We start from the raw sequence: 20,870 nt of genomic DNA on the forward strand, positions 1-20,870 counted from the left end.
GTCCATGGAATTCTCCAGGCAAGAATACTGGAGTGGGTTGCCATTTCCTTCTCCAGGGATCCAACCCAGGTCTCCCACATTGTGGGCAGATTCTTTTCCTGTCTGAGCCACCAGGGAAACCCATGTCAGAGGTGTCACTTTATTTAGTCATCACTGGGTGTAATAATGCAGAGTGCTAGGAGGGGCACTGAAACTGGTGGTACCCAGCTAGAGAGAGCTCAGTCAACTGGGGCTTCCTTTTTTTTGGTTTGTCTTAAGACTGTCGAAATTAAAACAGTGCATTAAAAAAAAAAAAATTCTCATGAAGGAGCTGTAGCCATGGAGAAGCTCTCCGGGAATAGCCTCAAGGGAGCAGGAACCAGAACCGTAGCTTGGTGAGCTTGAGTCAGGTTGGGGGAGAAGGGAGGGATGGTCTGGTGGGGCAGAGACGGAGCAGACCAGTCCACGGGACCGTGATGGCGGGGCTTGAGGAAGGAAAGGCTGCTGGATTTCACCTCTCAGGGGGACCATGGGTGGCCCTGGCAGCAGCGCCCATGAAAAGGGGCAGGTAGTGCAGAAGGACGGGCCAGTGGGTGGTGAGAGAGCAGTGCCAGGAGCTTCAAGAAGTTTGGGAGGAAGAAAGAGGCAGGAGGCCTGAGGGACTTGGGAGGCCAGGAAGGGTTTGTGCAGCTGTGAGGATGTCTGAGGATGCAGCAAACCAGTAGCCATGGTGGTAGAGAGCAAGCTACCCACATGGGGCAGGAGGGGACAGGTAAGGCCCGGACAATCTGGCCGCAGAGGATGGACATGTGAAGCAGGGAGCAGAGCTGCGGACTTGAGGAGGGCTAACAGCTCCCGCATCATCAGCCGTGGTGAGGATAAAACGAGGTAAAACCTGGTGGACACTTAGAGGCTGGCATGTGGTCAGGGTCCTGTAAAGGTCAGCTCTTGAGCTGACTCTGGATTGGATGGTATTTGATGCCAAGAAAGGAAAGGGGTGATGGGTGCTGGGCCACAGAGAAGGGCAGTCAGCAGCAGACACCCTGTGTGATTAGACCCAGGGGTCTTCAAAGGTTTCTGAGGATTCCACCTGTGTTTCAATGAGAGGACCTCTCTGCAGAAGCCTAGACGCAGAGGGTGGGGGTAGAAAGATGGAGACAAAATGGATACCTGGCTGGAGGGCTGAGTAGGAGCAGGGGAGGGAGCTGAGAGGTCCCGGGTACCCTCCACAGCAACCTTGGGGGCAGTGGTGCAGTCAGCAGAGGTGAGTGCTCAGGCTGCCAGAAGAGGACTGCCAGGAGGCTGAGGAGGTAGTGACCAGGCTGGCAGAATGGGGAAGCTGAGAGTGGCCTGCCTGATGGCTCTGGATGGACACCCCAGCACCAAGGGCGAGGCTGGGTGCTGGTCATGAGCACGAAGGGCACAGGGCCCAATGATTTACAAAACGGGAGGGTCCTGGTGGCCATCCAAGTTTACGGGGAGGTACACTAACATCCTCCCTACGAGTTTCAGCAGCTACGAGAAGGGCCTGGTGAGATCAGCTACTGGCCAGGCACAGCTAAGCAAGTGTCAGGAGTGACCCCAAAGCTGTAACTGGCCTGCAGGGGGTCCTGGGCATCCCCAGCAGACAGGCTGGGAGGTGGGACAATGGGACAAGGCTCTAAGCAGTGTATTCTTACTCTAACTCAACAGGATTAATATTAATTGCTGACTTTGTAATAGTTCAGTGAGAACTTTTATATAATCAGTGAGGTAAAGTGTTTACAAAGTCTCACTGTTCGGTTGCTTAATAGAGATTAACATCTCTGCTGAGAGTGGTGAGTCCTAAGTGAGAGATTCTGCTCCTCGTGGATGGCTTCTGAAGCAGCCAGTGCTTCTGAGGTCTCGTGAGATGTGGCTGAGCTCAGAGCTGAGGCTGTGTCATTGGTACTTGGGCTCGGGGGACTGCATGCTCTGGGCGATACACAGAGGTCCCCTCAGGAATGCCAGTGACTGGAGACTCCAGAATTTTCTTCCTCACTCTCAGTCCTTCCTGCTCTTGCATTCCTATGAGAAAACTTGCTCCTATACTTATGCTCCAAGCAAAAAGACCAAATAATTCCCCTTCCCAGGTGACCTGATCCAAGCTTCCCCTGTCCTGGATGACCTGATCCAGGCTTGCCCACTCCACTTCTCTGTCTCAGGAAATGGGAGTTGCAACTCAGAAATAGCAGCTCAGAGGTTCCCAAACATTACTGTGCTTTACGATCATCTAGGGAGTCTGTAAAAAATGCAAAATCTAGGTTTCTTACCTCACTAGGGTCAAGGTCTTATCCTGGAGGTGGACAGGAAGCCCACACTGCAAACCCTGATGTGTAACTAAATAGCTTCTTACTCTATGTATCACTCCAGTGTGAACAGCTGTGGGGTGTTATTTATTTCACGATGGTTAATGATGTGGAGAAGCTCTATACAGTCAGCAAAAACAAGACCAGGAGCTGACTGTGGCTCAGATCATGAACTCCTTATTGCCAAATTCAGACTGAAATTGAAGAAAGTAGGGGAAACCACTAGACCATTCAGGTATGACCTAAATCAAATCCCCTATGATTATACAGTGGAAGTGAGAAATAGATTTAAGGGTCTAGATCTGATAGAGTGCCTGATGAACTATGGAATGAGGTTCGTGACATTGTACAGGAGACAGGGATCAAGACCATCCCCGTGGAAAAGAAATGCAAAAAAGCAAAATGGCTGTCTGGGGAGGCCTTACAAATAGCTGTGAAAAGAGGAGAAGCAAAAAGCAAAGGAGAAAAGGAAAAATATAAGCATCTGAATGCAGAGTTCCAAAGAATACCAAGAAGAGATAAGAAAGCCTTCCTCAGCGATCAATGCAAAGAAATAGAGGAAAACAACAGAATGGGAAAGACTAGAGATCTCTTCAAGAAAATTAGAGATACCAAGGGAACATTTCATGCAAAGATGGGCTCGATAAAGGACAGAAATGGTATGGACCTAACAGAAGCAGAAGATACTAAGAAGAGGTGGCAAGAATATACAGAACTGTACAAAAAAGATCTTCATAACCAAGATAATCATGATGGTATGATCACTCACCTAGAGCCAGACATCCTGGAATGTGAAGTCAAGTGGGCCTTGGAAAGCATCACTATGAACAAAGCTAATGGAAGTGATGGAATTCCAGTTGAGCTATTTCAAATCCTGAAAGATGATGCTGTGAAAGTGCTGCACTCAATATGCCAGCAAATTTGGAAAACTCAGCAGTGGCCACAGGACTGGAAAAGGTCAGTTTTCATTCCAATCCCAAAGAAAGGCAATGCTAAAGAATGCTCAAACTACCGCACAATTGCACCTCACACGCTAGTAAAGTAACGCTCAAAATTCTCCAAGCCAGGCTTCAGCAATATGTGAACCATGAACTTCCAGATGTTCAAGCTGGTTTTAGAAAAGGCAGAGGAACCAGAGATCAAATTGCCAACATCTGCTGGATCATCGAAAAAGCAAGAGAGTTCCAGAAAAACATCTATTTCTGCTTTATTGACTATGCCAAAGCCTTTGACTGTGTGGATCACAATAAACTGTGGAAAATTCTGAGAGATGGGAATACCAGACCACCTGACCTGCCTCTTGAGAAACCTATATGCAGGTCAGGAAGCAACAGTTAGAACTGAACATGGAACAACAGACTGGTTCCAAATAGGAAAAGGAGTACATCAAGGCTGTATATTGTCACCCTGCTTATTTAACTTATATGCAGAGTACATCACGAGAAACGCTGGGCTGGAAGAAGCACAAGCTTCTTCAAGACTGCTGGGAGAAATATCAATAACCTCAGATATGCAGATGACACCACCCTTATGGCAGAAAGTGAAGAGGAACTAAAAAGCCTCTTGATGAAAGTGAAAGAGGAGAGTGAAAAAGTTAGCTTAAAGCTCAACATTCAGAAAACTAAGATCATGGCATCTGGTCCCATCACTTCATGGGAAATAGATGGGAAAACAGTAGAAACAGTGTCAGACTTTATTTTTGGGGCTCCAAAATCACTGCAGATGGTGATTGCAGCCATGAAATTAAAAGACGCTTACTCCTTGGAAGGAAAGTTATGACCAACCTAGATAGCATATTCAAAAGCAGGGACATTCCTTTGCCAACAAACGTCTGTCTAGTCAAGGCTATGGTTTTTCCAATGGTCATGTGTGGATGTGAGCATTGGACTGTGAAGAAAGCTGAGCGCTGAAAAATTGATGCTTTTGAACTGTGGTGTTGGAGAAGACTCTTGAGAGGCCCTTGGACAGCAAGGAGATCCAACCAGTCCATTCTAAAGGAGATCGGTCCTGGGTGTTCTTTGGAAGGAATGATGCTAAAGCTGAAACTCCAGTACTTTGGCCACCTCATGCGAAGAGTTGACTCATTGGAAAAGACTTTGACGCTGGGAGGGATTGGGGGCAGGAGGAGAAGGGGACGACAGAGGATGAGATGGCTGGATGGCATCATGGACTCAATGGACGTGAGTTTGAATGAACTCTGGGAGTTGGTGATGGAGAGGGAGGCCTTGCGTGCTGCACTTCATGGGGTCGCAAAGAGCATGACTGAGCGACTGAACTGAACTGAACTGAATGATGATTCTAGCAAAGCCACGGGATGGATGGTTTTATTAGTCAAGTAAGTTATGATACAGGTATCCCATGGAGTAGTATGCCTCACTGAAAAAATGAAATATATTTGTGTTTCTGTATGTAAATCTGCATTTGTAAAGTATTGAAGGTATGGAAGTTTACACATTGAGTAGTTAACAGTGATTTTCTGAGGAGAGAAGCGTATGTGGAGGGAGATATTCGTTTTTCCTCACTGGATATATTTTTGTACTGTTTGTTTTTACAGTGCACATCATAAATATTGTTATTAAATATTACTGTTATTTCCAGAACAGCTTGATTGAGACATAATTCACATAATTTTTCAGTCCACTCATTTCAAGTGCACAATTCAGTGTGGTGGGTTTTTTTTTGGTATGTTCACAGAGTTGTGCAACTGTCATTGCAAATTTAGGACATTTTCGTCATCTCAGAAAATAAACCCCATTATGAGTCACTTCCCACTCCCTTTCCCTCCCCACTCTTGGCAGCCACTGATCTACTTTGTGTCTCTGGATTTGCCTGCCCTGGGTATTTCAGATAATCCCCTGTGTGGGGATAATGATTATACCCTGTGTGGCTGCCTGTTAACAGGCTTCTTTTTAGGTTCATGCAGTCTGTAGCATGTGATGGGACTTCACTACTTTTTGTGTAGTGTCCAGTGTATGGCCAGACCATGCTTTGCTCATTTACTCATCTGTGAATGGACACTTGAGTCATTTCTACCCTTTTGCTACCATGCATGGTGCTGCTGTGTGCACTCATGTACACATTTTCATCTGAATGTTTTCAATTCTTTTAGGTATTTATGTTGGAGTAAGATTGCTGGGTAAAGGTAATTCTGTATTTACATTTTTGAGGAACTGCCTGCCAAACTGTTTTACACAAAGCCACCAGTGCCTGAGGGGTCCAACTTCTTTGTATCCTGGCCTGCATTTAGCATTTCCCTTTTTATTTTTTAAAAAATGGTCAACCTAGGGAGTGTGAAGTACTGTCTCACAGTGGTTTTGATTTTCATTCCTGTAATAACTAATGATGTTGAAAATCTTTTCCTGTGCTTATCGGCCATTTGTGTATCTTCTTTGGAGAAATGTCTATACAAGTACTTTGACCATTTTAAAAACTAGGCTGTTTGTCTTTTTGTTGTTGCTTACAGAAGTTCTTTATATATTATTTTATATGTTATATATACTATATTGTTGTTGTTTAGTCCTTCAGTCGTGTCCAACTCTTTTGTGATCCTATATACTGTAGCATGGGATTTCCCAGGCAAGAATACTGGAATGGGTTGCTATTTCCTTTTCCAGGGGATCTTCCTGACTCAGGGATGGAACCCACGCCCCTTGTTTCACCTGTATTGGCAGGTGGATTATTTTTTTTACTGCTGAGCCACCAGGGAAGCCCATATATATTATATAATATATAAGGATATATTACATTTCTCTATATTGATCTCTGGATATCAATCCTTTTTCAGATATATGATTTGCAAATGTTTTCTCTCATTCTGTGAGTTGTCTTTTCATTTTCTTGATGGTATGCATCAAGCAAAAAAGGTTTTAATTTGATCTGTTTTTCCTTTTGCTAGTGGTTGATACTTTTGGTGTCATATCTAAGAAGGTTCTGCCTAACCCAAACTCATGCAGATTTACTCCTATATTTTCTTGCAACTGTTTGATAGTTTTAGCTCTTCTTATTTGGGTCTATTTGAGCTAATTTTTGTGTTTAGTGGAGAGGAGGGGAAGCTTGTTCTCTGGTATGTGGATATCCATTTGCAGAAGAGACTATGTTGCCTTGGTGAGTTGTCTTGGCAGCCCTGTTGAAAATCAACTGACTATATATGTGAGGGTGACAGTATTATTAAAAAAGGAAAAAAAAGAAAAAGAAAACCTGAAAGAGAGTAAACCCTATAAATCCTTCTAGTACAGAAACTGGCTAGTTAAGCTATGGGGCTTCCGAAGTGGCTCAGCAGGAAAGAATCTGCCTGCTGATGCAGGGAGACCCAGGTTCAATCCCTGGGTCGGGAAGATCCCCTGGAAGAGGAAATGGCAACCCACTCCAGTATTCTTGTTTGGAGAATTCCATGGACAGAGAACCCCGGTTGGAGATGACTGAGTGACTGAGCATGCAGGCCTGCAGCCCTGCAGAACCAGGCCTGTCTCACCATGACAGTTTTGCCAGAGGACCACCACATCATCTTATGTTGCAACACACACAGGCAGCTGCAGTGTTTCTTGTCCTAAGGGCTCTCATCCCCCAGATGACTAAGACTTTTTTCTTGGAACTTGGTGTGGTGGCGAAATAATCTGAAAGGCTGACCCTGTAACCTTTGTTCTGGGCGCAGACACTTTGTCTGTAAGGCCTGAGTGGGAGAGAATTAGTTGCCTCTCATCCAGAGTTTTTGGTTCCTACTGCAATTACTGCAGATGCTATAGACTGAACATTGGTGTCCCCTAAAAATCCATATGTTGAAACCCATTTCCCCAATGTGATGGTATCTGGAGGTGGGGCCTCTGGTAGGTAATGAGGTCACGAGGGCAGAATCCTCCTGAATGGGACTAGTGTCCTTAGAATAGGAACCCTAGAGCACTCCCTTGGTCCTTCCACCACGTGAGGACACAGCAGGAAGGCGGTAGTCTGTGAACCAGGAGACACGGCCCCACCAGACACCTCATCTACTAACACTGTGATTTTGGACTTCTTAGCCTCCAGAACTGTGAGACAAAATTCTGTTGCGAGCCACCCAGTCTGTGGTGTTTTTGTTCTAGCTTCCCAGATGGACTATGACAGTGGAGGTAAGGGTGAGCTGGCTAAACTCAGTTTGGTTCTTAAAGGGTCTACTTCTTAGTTTTTTAATATCCCTATTCAGGGCTTCCTTGGTGGCTCAGTGGTAAAGAATCTGCCTGTGGATTCAGGAGACATGGTTCCCTGATCTGGGAAGATCCCATCTGCTGCAGAGCAGCAAAGCCTGCGCGCCACAACTGTTGAGCCCGTGCTCTAGAGCCTGAGGACTACTGAGCCCTCATGCCCTGGAGCCCGTGCTCCTCAATAAGAGAAGCCGCCGCAGTGAGCAGCTCGCAGAGGCACAGCAACCTGAGAGCAGTCCCCACTCGCCGCAACTAGGGAAAAGCCTGTGTAGCAGCGAAGACCCAGCCCAGCCAAAAATAAGTAAGCAAATAATTATATACATTAAAAAAGATCCCGTGTGCATGCTGCAACTAAGACCCAGTGCCACCAAATAAATAAGAATAAAAATGTTAATTTATTAAAAAAATCCCTGCTCTGCTTCCCAAGGAAAGGACCAAAGTGTGTGACAAGGGACATAGTCTGCCATGGGTGTCATGAAATGTAGCTCAGTAAAATGGTAAGCACTTAAAAACAAATCAGCTACATTGCTGAGTTGAGCACATGACCCTCCATTTATAGAACAACCACATCTAAACACATTCTGCTCTACCCCTGAGAAGATCTAGGAGTTTAGGAAAAGTCACCATCTCATCCAGTCGTTGCACATATAAGACGAGAGAAGCCCAGAGAGAGGGCATTATTTGCCAAAGGTGACACAGCCTTAAAAGCTGAAGCCAAATTTCATGACTCCTGGACGAGAGCTCTTCCATCACACTGTACTTCCCTTTTTCTTTTCTCTGGTCTTGATTTTCCTCATATTCACCTTTCCTTCAACTGCCAGCAGGAATCTGTTTAAGTTGAAACGCAGACTTCCACTTATAGTCCTAGCGACATCTTCATTTCACTCTCTTCCCTCAAACTCCATAGCAAACAACAGCAAACGAAATAATTACAGAGCATCAACTTTGATGAAGCAAGTAAACCACCATATCAGAAAATCACAGGACATGGAACATACCCGCCTGGTGAGATCTGCCCCAGAAAGGGGTGCAGAGCTGGCCAGCAGTGCTCTACCTTGGCACTTCCCACAGGATTTGCAAGTGCCTCAGAATCAAGCCTCACCTTCCCAGAAACAATATACTGTAAAATAAATTCAGTGAGACTGTTGGTTTACAACTGATGTATGCTCATTATCAAAACTAAGGAAAATACAGAAGAGTGTAAAGGAAGTATATACTGCTTTCTAAACTCAGTATTCTATCAGGAACATCTTCTTATATTATGAACTATGCATGGAAAACAATTGTGTGGGACTGCCCGGGTGGTCCAGTGGTTAAGGCTGCAATTGGGTTCGATCCCTGGTTAGGGAATTAAGACCCCACATGCTGTGGGGCAACTAAGCCCAAGTGCTGCAACTACTGCAACAAAAGATCCCAAAGGACGTAAGGAATATCCCGAGGCAGCCAAATAAATAAATATTAAAAAGAAACTTTTAAATTGTGGCTTAATGTTCTGGACCATGGCTATATAATTAATCACCTACTGCTACGTTAGGTTGCTATCAATTTTTTTTGCTGTAATGAATATCACAACACACAGTCACCTTGGTTCCCATTTTTGTGGTATATTTACAGCCTCTTTCAAGGAGCAGAATCAGCCACAAATACATGCCTCGTTGAGGCCAGCCTCCCTGGTCCCACTCTTCTTCTAAACTGACACGTGACTTGACGACCCAGCCTCCCTCCAGCTCCCAGGATAACTTGCCTTTGAAGTAGCACGGGAGCAGCCTTCCATGTTGGCACAGTCGCTCCATATCAGCTTGGTCCACTGCAGTCTCCTCCCACGGCTCCTTTTCTAGGAAACGTTGTCCTTTGTGCCCTCTGGGAGGACGGGAGCCCTGCCCTGCTCTTGCCAACTGGGGCTGGAACGCTGCCCTCTAACTGTACCCAGTCACTTCTTTGTGTCTTTGGAGAAAAGGCCCTGTGAGGAGCTTCGTTTTCTCTCTTTACAGTAAGAGGATGCTTGGTCATGTTCACTTTGGCACTTGGCATATGGTCTGTTTTGGTTTCTGGAAGGGGCCGGCTTTTACAGGGTCTCAAGAGGAGAGGGGATTAGTTACCAACGGGACCCCAACAGCCCCAGACTCTCTGCTTTGTGGCTTCCCTTTCACTGATTTGTGTGCATTTATTGGAAAACACAGAGACTTCCAGGAACTGGTAGCAGGCCAGGCTCATTTATGTTGCCTAGTGGGTACTGGATTCTATTTCCTTGTTCAACTCAAATCAGTCTGTTAAGGTCTTGGGCTTGTTAATGCCAGGATGACGTTGAGACGAGCAGTGGGAGAAAAGATGCTGAAACCTTAGGATGGTGGAGCCAAACTGACAGAGTGGGAAAATCAAGATGTAGAAAAATACTCCCAAACCTAAGTTCTCACTTAGGACTTCCAAAAGGCTAAAAATAACCATGCAAGTCAGGGATCAAGACTGTTTTCTTTTAAAAAAAAGTGAAAACAGTTTTACTGAAGTCTCAGGAATGGTTTGCTATTCACCATTTCTGAGTCAATTAAAAAAAAAAAATCGAGGAAAGGGGGTTGGAGACCACACACTTATGGGGTGCCACAGGAAGGAAGCTTCTGGTGTGAGCCAAGTAGCCTGTTTATTCAACAAACACGCATTGAGCAACTATATATAAAGTGTTAGGATAGTGGTTGGGGATACATGAAGAAAAGATACAGAGGGGCTTATGGAGTAAAAAAATGATGTATATATTGGGATATGATGGGACAATGACAATGTAGCCAAAGTGCCCAAGAAAATCTGGGCAAATCATGGATGTTGCAGAGTCGAAGGTAATCTTGAGCTGGGGTTTCAAGGATGAATAGGAGTTTGCTAGACAGCCAGGATGTGGGGAGCTGGGAAGGGAGGAAGCAGGCAGAGGAGGGCCGGGCACATGCATGAGTGTGGATGCAGAAGAAAGCTTGGTGGGTTTGCAGCCTGACTTGCATATGAGAACAGACTGGGGTGCTGGGAATCCTCTGCTTTTGTGGTGGGAATAGATGTGATGTGGGTACGGCAGGTATGGGATGCTAGGAGCAGGGATCAGACCACAATCACCTCCGAGACCCCAAAAGTTTCTCCCAACGATTGGTTGTTGGGCCCTGATGCATTTTTATGGGCCTGGTTATGACTGGAAGGTCTACTTTATTTCATTACAGTCAGTGTGTGTGTGTGTGTGTATGTGTGTGTGTGTCTCAGTCGCTCAGTCGTGTCCAACTCTCCAATCCCATGGACTGTAGCCCTCCAGGCTCCTCTGTCCATGAGGATTCTCCAGGCAAGAATACTGGAGTGGGTTGCCCTGCCCTCCTCCAGGGGATATTCTCAATGCAGAGATTGAACCTGGGTCTCCTGTGTTGCGGGCAGATTCTTTACCATGTGAGCCACCAGGGAAGCCCCCCTTAAACCCCTCCCCATTTCCAGCCTGAGCCCTTTGGAGAGCATATCTGACCCTCTGCCCACTGGTCCTTCAGAATGAGGCCCTGAGAAGACCACAGTGTTTATAAAAAGGCTTAAAAATCATTACTATCTTTTCAAGGAACTCTATTCTATGCTTTGAACTTACCAAAATGTATACAGAATTGTTTCTAATTTAGCCTTCACTTGTATGGATAGAAGCTGAGTACAGAGGGAAGAATTTTTATTAGTCATGTAGTAGTAGTCTTTAAAAATATATAATCATTTTATTGCACTTCACTACTGTGCTTTGAAGATACTGCATTTTTAATGAACTGAAGGGTTGTGGACCTATGACAGCAAAGTCTACTACTGGGGGCCTTTTTCCAACAACATTTGCTTATTTTGTGTATCTGTGTGACATTTCAGTAATTCTTGCAATATTTCAAACTTTTTCATTATTATATTAGTTATGGTGATATGTGATCCATGACCTTTGATGTTATTGTTACAACTGGCTGAAGGCTCAGATGATATCTACTTTTCGATTAAGGTATGTATGTTATTTTTTTTTTAGATATAATGCTCTTGCATACTTAATAGACTATGGTATAGTGTTGATGTTACTTTTATATGCACTGGGAAACCAAAAAATTCCTATTGACTTGCTTTATTGCGGTGGTCTGGGCCTGTACTTGCAGTATCTCTGAAGTCTGTTTGTCTTTTAAAAAGTAATACAGGCTTCCTTTAAAAAAACAAACAAACAAAAGCAAAATAAAACTGTACAGAATTCTGTGAAAATTAAGAAGTGCTAGTGTTCTTCCCTGGCCCAACTAAAGAGCAGCAGCTATTGACAAGTCTGGTGTGTGTTCTTTTAGAATATACATACAGAAATGTGCGTTTACTTTTTGTTTTGAAATGTAAATGAAACAATTCTATGGACTCCAACACAAAAGCAACAAATGAATACTCAGTCTGGTCACATTCAGTTCCCAAGTGTTCGGGAGAGGGTCTCTAAGCCCTTTTCTAGGCTTGAACCTCAGCACGTGCACAACCACCATTTGTGCAAACACAGCAGTGGTGCCTATCAGACCAACACCCATTATCCAGTTCTTGGACCTTGAACTGTTCTTTTTCTTCAGCCTCTAGCACGGTGCCTTGCCCATTCCAGGAGCTTTAATCTGTATCTGTTAATCACATTCATTTAAACATCACATGGTCCTTTAAATTAGCAGAACCTACAAGTATTAAGGAACTGGGTAAGGTTACCAAGCGTATCCACTTAGTTGTCTAATGACTCAGATGCCTTCTCTTGAAAATGGAACTGTTTTCTCTCTTTAAGGCTTTGGCTAAGGGGTTTACTTAGGTGAGCTCCTATGGCTAAATACCTCCTTGGAATCAAGCCATAAAATTCAGAGCAATGGAAGACAGCACTGACAGTACACAACCTCAGATGTTCTCTTAAGCACACGTTGGTCGTTCGCTTACCCTAATCAAGTGGTGACCTACTTCCCTGCAGAAAGTCAGGAATCAATTCCGTCTTCCTTTCTGTTTCCGAATCCTAGCACTGACTGTCATTTATTAAACGTCTGACCTCAGAGGAGTCTCTTAAGCTTCAGTTTCTTTGTGTGAAACTAAAAAAGGATCATAAAAAAACCTGTTTTTGTTCAGTCAATTGAAGAATTGAATGAGGTGACCTTTGTGCAATTGTGAGTCAGGCTTGGAGGAGTCAGGGCGCAGTGACCAGATGGCCTTGGCTGCAAGGCTTGCTCTGCTAGTGTCAGCTGGATGACCCCGGGCAGATGACTTAACCTCTCACTAGTCCTCTGTTTCTCATCTATAACCTGGGGAAGTAACTGGATTATTTTCAAGATCATGTGTTTAGTGAGGTCCTTGGCACTGACAGTGAATTGAATGTATAGTTACCACGATTATTCTGAACGTGGGCCTTCTGTGAAACCTTCCTTTCTCTTCGTCCCTTTCATCCTTCCCTTTGACTCATCTAAATAACCCAGAGCAAGATTCCAGAGCTCTGCGTTGCTCAGTTAGGAAACAAGAGGCTGAAAGACTGAAAACTGCATGCTGCCAGGGACTGAACTGTGTTCTCCTCAAATCCGAGGGTTGAAGCCTTAATCCCCAATATGACTGTATTGGAGATGGGGTCTTTAGGAGGTCATTAAGGTTAAGTGAGGGGCTTCCCAGATGGTGACAGTGGTAAAGAACCCGCATGCCAATGCAGGAGACATAAGAGACTTGTGTTCGATCCCTGGCTTGGGAAGATCCCCCTGGAGGAGGGCATGGCAATCCACTCCAGTATTCTTGCTTGGAGAATCCCCATGAACAGAGGAGCCTGGCGGACTATGTTATGGTCCATAGGGTCACAAAGAGTCAGACAAAACTGAAGTGACCTTAGCATGCACGTGCACAAGGTTAAATGAGGTCATAATGGTAAGCCCCAACCCTATAGGGGAGAAGGAAATGGCAACCCACTCCGGTACTCTTGCCTGGAAAATCCCATGGACAGAGGAGCCTGGTAGGCTACAGTCCATGGGGTCATGAAGAGTCAGACACAACTGAGTGACTTCACTTTCACTTTTCACTCTCATGCATTGGAGAAGGAAATGGCAATCCACTCCAGTGTTCTTGCCTGGAGAATCCCAAGGATAGAGGAGCCAGGTGGTCTGCTGTTTATGGGCTCGCACAGGGTCGGACACTACTGAAGCAACTTAGTAGCAGCAGCAGCAACCCTATAGGACTGGTGGCCTTGTAAGAAGAGGAAGAGAGAAACTTCCCTCTCCCCACTGCTTGGGAGCAGATAGGGAGAAGATGGCCATTTGCATGCCAAGAAGGAAACCCTCTCCAGAAACCAACCCTGCTGCACCTTGATTTTATACTTTCAACCTCCAGAATTGTGAGAGAAAAATACATTTCTGTTGTTTAAACTGCCCAGACTCTGGTATTTTGCCATGGTGGCCTGAGCAGACTAAGACACCTGGCTTCCTTGAATCTTCAAACTGGCTGTGGAATTATTTATTTTTAACATGTTTATGACTCCTCTTACGAGTAGCATCTTACAAGTAGGGGATGTTGCTGAAACTGCATGATCTTTTGGATATATAAAAAGTATAATAAATTAAGTCAGATTCTTAATTTCTTATCTAAAGGACATATGTGCCAACATGAAAAGGCTCAATGGTCAAAGAGGAGATGATTGCAGTATCAAAGAGCATAATGATTTAAAGTGAAAAACCGAACATGTAAGTTCCTGCCTGCCTCATCCGACAAACAAACAAATAATTGGTTACTGGTGCAGGTACGTAGGGGATCAACTCCTATTCTGAAAATGGCAACAAAAGGGAAAGAAGCATTTTAGCCTGTCTTTTGGAGTCAAACTATATATATCAGGGTAACTAAATAGCCCCAGTTGATAAAGTTCTGCTTTATAGAAGAATTATAGCTGGTATATTTGGAACTCGGGAGATATTTAGAGACTCACCATTTTGCAATCCTTACTTAATTAATGATTACTAATCATGAAAGCACTACACGAAAGGTTGATGTGGGTCTTTACAATGAAAAGGAATGGCCGTTACCACGTAAACGCACCAGCTGATTGCAGGATCACTGAAAGTGAGACAGTACACGTCTCCTGAAATGATGGAATGGGGAGGACATGGACCGGCTTCTGGTCCCTGAAAGTTAGTGCCCGTTTCCAGTTTGCAAGAAATACAGAGGATAAAACCACCACTGAGGCAATACCACATGGAAGCAGCAGACAGTCGTCTACATGATGACTGCCTCAGTTTTTTCAACAATCAGTGACATTGGGAGGGGGAAGGGATATGAAGCATATCAACCAGCTATAACGTGTGCACTTTGTTTATATCCTGATTTGAACAAACCTACGGTGAAAAAACACTTTTGAGCTACTCAGAGCAGCTCAAAATGGACTGGGTGTTTGACAAACCAAGGAATTGCCATTACTATCAATTTTGTTTGATGGGTGGCTAATGACGTTGTGGCTGCATGAAGAAAAGTCTATCTTCTTAAGAGATCTATCCTTAAGTACATAAGGTAGAATAACCTGATGTACTGATGGTTGGGTTTTCTTTAAAATACTTCATACATGGGAGGAAAAAATTTGGGAGACTGGGATTGACATATACACACCGTTATATAAAAATACATAAGGACCTACTGTTCAGCACAGGGCACTCTGCTCAGTACTCTGTAATGGCCTATATAGGAAAAGAATCTGAAAAAAAGAGTGGATATGTGTATATGTATAATAGATTCACTTTGCCATGCAGCAGAAACTAACTACAACATTGTAAATCAACTATACTCCAATAAAAAGAAAAAACACAGCTAAGTTATAACTGCATAATAACCCCTAAAACTTCACACACAAAAGATATATGGGGATACATGCATGCATAGCAAAGGCTTGATAATTACTGGCCTTAGACAACAGGCATGTGAGGGTTCATAATACTGTTCTTTACACTTCTGACATATTTTATAATTTTTTTTTAAGATTAAAAAAGTAGCTATCTTAAAACAAAATCTGAACAGAAGTTGAAAAAATTCATTTATGTTACACTGCCACTTGAAAACAAATGTGAAACTATATTCAGGCGACTTCTCAAATAAGAATGTTCTTGCCCACCCACATGAGTTTTTTGTCTTTTGAGTGTACACTGTGTATTTATTGCCACTGAATTTCCACATTGTTAAAAGATAAATTTACCTGTTTTCAATAATCATTACGTTGGAGGGGGGAATCCCCAGAACATCACAGCTCTGCAAGAGTTCCTTCTTACGGATCTCCCCTTGATTGTAGTAATTTCCTGAGGATAACAAATACATGGTCGTCCATTTCTTTATCAGTGGAGATCTATTGTCCACTCATTCTCATCTTGTTCCCTAAAGGACTTAAACTATCTGAAAATTTTGTGGTTGTGATAAAAAGTTGGGAGAAACACAACACTAGGGTTACTACTGTCAGACACACCTGTGAAGCACAATCTTTATAATCACCATTGAATTCCTCTCCATCTCTGTCTATCCATATGTCTGTCTGTCTGCCTGTCTGTGTTTCAGCCGCACGCTACAGGCTTTGCGTACTGGCTCTGCAGTTAGCAGATTTAGGACTGACTCTTCTGTAACCACTCAGAATAAGTAGGGTATCCAGACACACTACTCTTTTGGGCCTATTATTTATTTTTTAAATTGAAGTACAATTGATTTAGAATGTTGTACTGTACAGCGAAGTGACTCAGTTATACACATATATATAGACATTCTCTTTTTTATATTCTTTTCCAACTCAGTTTGTCACAGGATGCTGAATACAGTTCCCTCTGCTATACAGTAGGACCTTGCTGTTTATCCATCCTGCATGTAATAGTTTACCTCGAGTAAATCCCCAAACTCCTAGTCCTTCTACCCCGCAACTCCCTCCTCCTTGGCAACCACAAGTCTGTTCTCTATGTCTGTGTGTTTCTGTTACAGATAGATTCCTCATATAAGTAATTTCATGTGGTATTTGTCTTTCTTTGATTTACTTCATTTAGTATGATAATCTCTAGGTCCAGCCATGATGCTGTAACTGGCATTTTTCATTCTTTCCTATGGGTAACTTCCATTGTATATATTTCCCGCATTGTCTTTATCCAGTCCTCTGTGGGCCATTTAGGTTGTTGTCACGTCCTGGCTATTGTGAATAATGCTGCTATGACCACAGGTGTGTATGTTCAGTTCAGTTCAGTTCAGTCGCTCAGGCGTGTCCGACTTTGCGACCCCATGGACTGCAGCATGCCAGGCTTCCCTGTCCATCACCAACTCCCAGAGCTTACTCAAACTCATGTCCATCGAGTCAGTGATGCCATCCAACCATCTAATCCTCTGTCATCCCCTTCTCCTCCTGCCTTCAATCTTTCCAAGCATATATCTTTTTGAATTAATGTTGTCTGGGTATATGTCATTTGGGCCCCTTTAAATTGATAGTCTTCAAATATCCGTTCAACACTTAAAGAGGCTGCCAGTCCTGAGTATTTTAGGAAAATATCCTCCTTTGGAATTTGGTAACCAGCTATTCCAGCATGCCTCTGGGGATCTGGACCACATCAGCACCCTAAATAGCTCATAAATTCTTTATTTTCCTGACACATACACTGCTGCTGCTAAGTTGCATCAGTCGTGTCCACTATACTTCCCAATAACAGTTCTGGTAAGTAACTGCTCTGTATCCTTACAAATAACTTACAGTGACATTTTGGTATCACTTAAATTGCATTTCGGGCTTCCCTGATGGCTCAGTGGTAAAGAACACAGCTGCCAGTGTAGGAAATGCAGGTTCGATTCCTGAGTCTGGAAGACACCCTGGAGAAGGGAATACCCACTCCAGTATTCTTGCCTGTGGAATCCCATGAGCCAAGGAGTCTGGTGGGATACAGTCCATGGGGTCACAGACTCAGACTCGACTGACTGGCTAAACACACAAACTGTACTTATGAGCAGTTGTCTGGCTGCTGCACCCCTCAATCCAACTCTCCATCAGATAATTGCGTATATGCTTTGTGCTAGTTAACTTTCCTGAGCCATTGATTTCTCCAGCTGTGAAGTGGGGACGATGGCCTTCTCCTCAGGCTTTCCTGAAGATTATGTGATAATACACATCCACTTGGTTTGGTTCTCAGAGTTAATCTCCCTTTTCCTTGACTTTTTATCTTTACGTTCCCCCTTTTCCTTTCCTTTCCCTCTGAATTACAATCCACCGTTATCATCCAGATCAAATGCCAATCCCTCTGGGAAGCCTTCTGCTATTTTTTTTTGGATAATTGCTTTACAATATTGCACTGGTTTCTGCCATACATCAGTGTGAATCAGCCACAGGTATGCCTTCTGCTATTTTTCCCTGGCAAGTCATCGTTTCCAGTGTTCTGCTCAGAAGGATGAGCTCTCCTCTGGGATCTGATGATTAAGTCCTAAATGTCTTTGACCTTAAAAGCATCGGTCTCATTCCTGGTGTCAGCACCCTGCAGGCACTCATGAGGCCCCGAGAGAGTGGAGAGTGGCTCTGCTTCCTGTCCCAGAAAACTCAGAAACTCCCAAGTGAAACCTTTCCACTGCTGCAGGGGTTCCTCTAGGGTGAGTTTTGAACTCTTTGAACCCAGATAGGAGACAGTCGCTATGTTGTATCTGACAGAAGGACTAACCCCCAAGAGACTCCAGACAACAATTTCATTTTGTACTGTACTCATCACAAATTTTTGAGTCAGAAATTGTCAATTTTGTGACAGTCATCATATTTTAGGTTCCCCTCTCCTATTTTGTCTCAAGGTTACTTATCTTTGGTACTAAGAGCCTAACTTACACTAGTGATGCGATTCCTGATGTCTGAGGCCGAACACATTAGACTCTGATTATTGGTCGTGACAAACTGCTTGGGGAGCTGATTTTATTGCTTTGTGTTTGAACTGAGGAACACAGAAGGGGTTACGGAGTTGAAGTCAGAGAGCATCTGAGGTGTTTTCACTAGGTCTGGTAAACACGTAGGCACTTCAGTGGAGTAAGTGGCTATGACCCTCCAGAACAGTGCACCCAGTCAGTAGACAGTAGGTGTCACAAGTCATATGCAGGTTCAAGGAGAGAAACAGGCTCCACTTCCTGATTGGGAGAACCAGTCTTTCCCTCCAAACCGTCCTCCATATGCCACTGGAACGAGCTTTCTAAAATACAAAACTGTCTGTGCTAATTCTCCACCAAATGTATTTTACAACACCGTACTGTCTACTGTGGCTTTCTCCCATTTGTATATGAATAGATATCTCAGTGGTTGGGCTTCCTAGATGGCGGTAGTGGTAAACGATCCCCCTGCCTATGAGGGAGACTCAAGAGACGTGGTTGGGAAGATTCCCTGGAGGAGGAGGACATGGCAACCCACTCCAGTATTCTTACATGAACTGCATGGAAAGAGGAGCTGGGGGCGGGCGGTGGTGGTGGGGTGTGGTACAGTCCGTGGGGCCTCAAGGAGTTAGATGCGACTTGAGCACACAAACACGCACACCTCAGTGGTTACATAAACTGGATAAATGCTGGACTAAACTAAACTAAATTTTAGGATTTTTTATAGCAAGACTTCACCAAGATGTGGACAGTCTAACAAGGACTATACAGCTTTAAAGCGGGGGGGGTTGGGGATAGCATATCTGATTAAGTTCCCTAAACTTGTTGGGTCACGTTATTAACTTTTTTAAATAGCAGCTTGATGAACTGGTATTTCTTGGAACATACAATGGGAATCAAATGAGTTATTCCTTAACTGTCACAGCAACAAGATGTGTGAGGCAGATTGGATGTAATGGCTCAGAACTGGAAAGACCCACAGGGTTCTGGTTCCTCCATATCCTAGCTCTTAACTTTGGTTAAGTTACTTTTTTGTGATTTAGATTCCATAGTTTAGAAAAAGGTGAGGCGGGGGGGACAAATTATATACATGTGTACCATTCTGTGTATTTAATGCTTATCATAGGATTGCTGAGAGGATTATATGAGCCACTAATAAGATACAATTTCCCCCCTGCTTCTCCCTACCCCTCAGAACTGGAGTTTTGAAGCATTCAAATGAGTCCCAGACTTACTTATGTTTTTACTATTTCTCTGAATGACTTGCCCTATTTCCTGTGAACCTAAGTCCTATTTTAAAAGACCAGCTCAAAAGAAAAGCTTTTCAAAGTTTCCTTACTCCAACTCTGTGAAAAGAAAATTCATGCTTTTCCCCATTTTGGGTCCACAGTATTTTCTCTGTCATGCAGTTACAGCTTTCATTATGTTATATAACAAGTTATTAACTTCCTGCTTTTCAAGTTAGAATAAATCAGGAAGGTGGCTAATGTTTAATCCATACATGTTTTCAATGAATTGGGGATTTTAAAAGTAATTTTAAAAATTACAAAGAAAGTTAGATGCAGAGGAAACAATGAAAGACAACAATACAGATACTAATATATCAGTATGTGTCCGGAGTCTGGTAGGTCTTATATTTTTGAAAAAATTTTGATTTCTGGCCTCAACCTACTAGAAAACAAGAAGAAATTTAGTAAAGAATCTCCTGTACCTATAATACTTTGTAAATAAAATTCAACCATCTCAAAATAAATTTTGCTTATATTGATTTCCATAGTTGATAAAAACATAAAATTAAAAGCAAAAAAAAAAGAGACCATTACTTGCATCTATTTGCAATTATTATCTTTAATAGAATAAACTGAGAAAAGTGCTTAGATTGAAATTCTCATTATATATGAAAAATGGTTTAATCTTTACTGCCAATAAAATTTTTTTTTGAGGAAAAAAATGTTAATCAAAGCAAGAAGTATACATAAAGAGGTTATTTGTAATAGAGATAAACTGGGGGGGGGGAAAACTTCTAAATATACATACAATAAGGAACCAGAGATCAAATTGCCAACATCCGTTGGATCATCGAAAAAGCAAAAGAGTTCCAGAAAAACATCTACTTCTGCTTTATTGACTATGCCAAAGCCTTTGACTGTGTGGATCACAACAAACTGGAAAATTCTTAAAGAGATGCGAATACCAGACCACCTGACCTGCCTCCTGAGGAACTGGTATGCCTGTCAAGAAGCAACAGTTAGAACTGGACATGGAACAACAGACTCGTTCCAAATCGGGAAAGGAGTACATCAAGGCTGTACATTGTCACCCTGCTTATTTAACTTATATGCAGAGTACATCATGTGAAATGCCAGGCTGGATGAAGCACAAGCTGGGGTCAAGATTGCCAGGAGAAATGTCAATAACCTCAGATATGCCTATGACACCACCCTTACGGTAGAAAGCGAAGAACTAGAGCCTCTTGATGAAAGTGAAAGAGGAGAGTGAAAAAATTGGCTTAAAGCTCAACATTCAGAAAAATAAGATCATGGCATCACAT

General features: G+C 43.3%; 1 protein-coding gene and 1 long non-coding RNA gene across 6 annotated transcripts in view; one reads left to right on the forward strand and one right to left on the reverse strand.

Annotated features, from left to right (window-relative positions):
• Window positions 1-20,332, forward strand: part of LOC139177727 (uncharacterized) — a 32,091-nt gene extending 11,759 nt beyond the window's left edge. Inside the window, exons 2-3 of the long non-coding RNA XR_011562238.1 lie at window positions 11,380-11,462; window positions 14,074-20,332. This is a non-coding gene — a long non-coding RNA (uncharacterized lncRNA). The remainder of the gene's footprint in view (window positions 1-11,379; window positions 11,463-14,073) is intronic.
• Window positions 1-20,870, reverse strand: part of PIGL (phosphatidylinositol glycan anchor biosynthesis class L) — a 49,722-nt gene that overhangs the window by 25,639 nt on the left and 3,213 nt on the right. For all 5 annotated transcript variants that reach the window (XR_011562237.1, XM_019980621.2, XM_070774378.1 and 2 more), the window contains exon 2: window positions 15,660-15,759. Coding sequence is in view for 4 of the 5 variants with exons in the window: in XM_019980621.2 (XP_019836180.2) it covers window positions 15,660-15,759 (100 nt within the window). In the remaining variant the exon portion in view is untranslated. The remainder of the gene's footprint in view (window positions 1-15,659; window positions 15,760-20,870) is intronic.

The sequence above is a fragment of the Bos indicus genome, chromosome 19, assembly GCF_029378745.1.
Source record: "Bos indicus isolate NIAB-ARS_2022 breed Sahiwal x Tharparkar chromosome 19, NIAB-ARS_B.indTharparkar_mat_pri_1.0, whole genome shotgun sequence".
Taxonomy (NCBI): domain Eukaryota; kingdom Metazoa; phylum Chordata; class Mammalia; order Artiodactyla; family Bovidae; genus Bos; species Bos indicus.